This window comes from Bidens hawaiensis, unplaced genomic scaffold (genome assembly GCF_021521415.1).
Source record: "Bidens hawaiensis isolate Kalapana, Puna unplaced genomic scaffold, B.hawaiensis_p1.1 tig00050057_1, whole genome shotgun sequence".
Classification (NCBI taxonomy): Eukaryota; Viridiplantae; Streptophyta; class Magnoliopsida; order Asterales; family Asteraceae; genus Bidens; species Bidens hawaiensis.
This window is the reverse complement of record NW_027498982.1, coordinates 42,274-45,663: the sequence shown is the minus strand read 5'-3', so window position 1 is coordinate 45,663 and position 3,390 is coordinate 42,274. Positions and strand designations below refer to the sequence as shown.

The 3,390-nt window shown below is 34.2% G+C and overlaps 1 protein-coding gene across 2 annotated transcripts; it reads right to left on the bottom strand.

Moving 5' to 3' along the window:
- Positions 1-860: 860 nt before the first annotated feature.
- On the bottom strand, positions 861-3,150 carry LOC143598394 (protein SPIRAL1-like 2). 2 transcript variants are annotated; one of them, XM_077076622.1, is made up of 3 exons: positions 3,029-3,150; positions 1,821-2,089; positions 861-1,145 (listed from the first exon to the last, which is right to left on the bottom strand). In XM_077076622.1, exons 2-3 carry the CDS (start codon positions 2,082-2,084, stop codon positions 1,065-1,067), a joined length of 345 nt encoding a protein of 114 aa, XP_076932737.1. In that variant the 5' UTR covers positions 2,085-2,089; positions 3,029-3,150; the 3' UTR covers positions 861-1,064. The 2 variants fall into 2 exon arrangements, with proteins under 2 accessions (XP_076932737.1, XP_076932736.1); XM_077076621.1 differs by lacking the exon at positions 3,029-3,150 and having other exon boundaries at positions 1,821-2,122.
- Positions 3,151-3,390: the final 240 nt, after the last annotated feature.

Below are 3,390 nucleotides of genomic sequence, written 5' to 3'. Positions count from 1 at the left end.
GTTAATTATTGATGACATGGCGCGTGACGTGGTGATTACTTGGCGGGTGAGGTGCACTTTTTCATTTTATTTTAAATCTTAAATATACAGATCAAATTCTGATATCCTCTCAAAGAAAATTAAGCTAGTCCGTTTCTACAGCCAGCTTTTCTAATCGTTCTGTATCTTTCAATCCTCTCAAAGAAAATTAGCCCGGTAATTTGTATTTATATTTTTCAACCCGTCAAGAAGTTTTAGGCTCGACCCAGTTTGAACAATAACCACCTTATTTAACAGTCACATGCCACGTCATGCGCCATGTCATCAATAATTAACGGAGTTAACTGTTTTATTTAACTGAGATTGTTAATGGTAACAAAACTGATAGTTGGGATTATTACCGGTCACATTATTAGTTAGAATTATTATTGGCCAATAGTTGATAGTTGGGATTATTAATATCCAATTTACCCGAATAAATAAGTTGTCCTAAAGATTCTAAACCTATTTTGATTTCGGCGCTTCTCTAAATAGTAGAGTTGTAAAAAGCCTATTAGGGGACCAAAACTAGTATTGAAACTGCTTTGGCGATAACCAATTATGACCCGAAACTGTTGGTTTATTATCGGTTAAGAACTCTACCGTTAAAACTGGTTTAGAACTGAATCGTACCTTTTCCGGTTGGAAACTAGAACCAGTAAATGTACACTTTAAAACGTAAGCAGAGAGTAATCGCAAAATAGATTTTAAAGACGTCTTAGCCATGATAATAATCGTGCATCACTAAAATAAGCAAGATCCAGGTAATTTATTAATATCGAATGATTGGTTTGAAATTCAGGACAAAAAAACTAGCGGCTCAAACAAGATGAACCAACCTATTCTGACCCGAACCCATTTCTATATTATTTTTAAAATGGTCTATTTAAACCCATTACAATTTCTTAATGTCAAAAGTTACCACAAACGACAATGATTTCTTCAAACCACACTTGGGATCCAAACCAACAAACCACACATGGGATCCAAACCAACAGCAAACACTAGAAATTATTATATATTATTATACTGCTACACCAACAATATCATTTACTTCCATCACCAAACAGGTAACCCAGTGAAGACCCTCCCCCCGGAGCAGCATGCACCTTGGTTGAAGGACGATCCTGTACATGATCAAGATTGTAAAGATTGTGCTTATATATGTGTATCATATTGCAATTTGCAACTATACTACATAATGCAACACATAACAAAAGTAGTAAGTTCATTTTTTTCAATCTTAGCAATGTCCAAATTATAAGAAAATGGATGAAATGCAATGTTCTACATTCTCTTAAAACTAATTTAAAAAAAAAAGAATGAATATGAACACATTCTGTTTATGTATATAACCTATATTACCTAAAAACATATGAACACACTGGTTTGACGGTTTTTATGTGCATAACATACACATTTGCATGTAAGTACAAAACTAAAAAAAAATATGAACCATGATTATAAAATTTTAGACAATTTAGGCTATTGTTCCTTTTGTTCCCGCAATAACTTAGTGTTCTGTAATGAACCTCACCCTAGACACAATCAATTATAAGTAAAGAACTGCAAAAACTTGTTGGTTTAATTGAAATACATAAAAGAGTTATGTAACAGCATTATCCAGTATACTGGAAGTCTGGAACCTCAACTTGTATACGCATTATATGGTTCTGTACTTAAAAGTATGTACATATAATAAAACCTCATTCTGTATAAACATTTGAGCTGGTAAACTTATAAAAAAAATGGTTAGGAAAGGATTATAAGTAGAACAAAAATGAAATAAAACAAAGTCATACCGTGATGAAGTTGCCAGTATTCTGACCATCAGCTCGGATATAGTTGTTAAGCTTGCTACTCTGGATGCCAGCTGGAATCTGTTTTGTAACATCTGGCGGTGTCACAGTGACCGCAGGTTTAGGCGGCGACTCAGTAGCAGCGGCAGCCTGGACCTGGCTGGGTGCATTGCCTGTGGACACGGTGGCGGGCTTTGGCTCCTCACCACTTCCAAAAAGGTAGTTTAGTGAACTCTGCCCACCACCACTGCTCACACCACGGCCCATGATCTCTGCAATGGGATAGTTTCATAATTCATATATCCGCCTTAAAATTGCCCGATATCATATTTACCAAAACAAAATCATGATATCAAATGTACACATTTTTCCTTAAAACTTGCATAAAAGTTATGAGAGTTCAAAGTATATACAGAAGAAGAGGTTATAGTAGTCATCTAAATGATTTTAATTTAATGTAATAAACAAATGTAAAATATTAAGTGTTTTATCAAACAAGTATGAAATCTGAAGTGTTTTATCAAACTAATATGAAATTTTAAGGTGTGTTTGAAGCTGTTCCTACTTCCTAGTTCCTACACAAATAGATCAAGACTCAAAAGGTATTGCGATTTTAGTGATGTCATCGAACACTTTTTATTCAGAAAACATGATGAAAGCGCAAACAATTTACGTTGTGCATACATACGAAACAAAAGTCACAACACTCTCGCAACCAAAGTTCTGAAAATGAAAACAACCATTAACCTGAAGATGTATTATACCAAAATTGTCAACATTATAAACGCGAAGATAAAGCCTAAAAAGATCTTTTACATGACTTAAACTAACAAAGAAACCCTAGAAGCATACTCAAGCTAAGTTCATCCACCTAAATAACATGCATTAATCTGAAACAAGCGGTCAACACGAATGCTCGCCTAAACTAACTGAGTGAGCGGCGATTTCATTATTAAGCAAATAAAAGGCTTTCAGGAGCTGAATTCTCAAACTATCGGCCATATTAATATTATTAATTCGTTGCAAAACAGATAATCGATAAGACAAGCTATCAATCAGCGATTATCAACTTGAAAAACCGTAAAAGAAAGCAGCAGTATAAACAGATGGTTGCAGATCTGAGGTCTAGGCATGAATCGCAAGTGAAAAGTAGGCAGATGAAGAGTATACAAAATGGAATTGGAAAGCAGAATTGAATTAGGTCAGCCTGCCTGCAATGTGGATTTGAGATCAGATCTGGAGGGGAGAATCAGTTGCTTCTCAAACACCAAAATTTAATAATGACAGTTTTTTATTGCAACATATTCAAAGAGTAAAGTCAAGTTCACCGCACACTATTCATGACGGTGGAACCCAAATCTCATGACAAATAAATCATAATATTTTGTTTAAATCTCTCTTCTAATAAAATACTACCTACTTTTGTTACTTGTCAATCTCATAGCCGTCATCACCTTTTTTCATTTATTTCAGTATATAACCCTTATCTTTTAAGCTATTTCAATATATGAGATTCAAGTTTATTTTTATTACATGTAAATCTTAATCGATTCATTCATTAACACTAATGGTG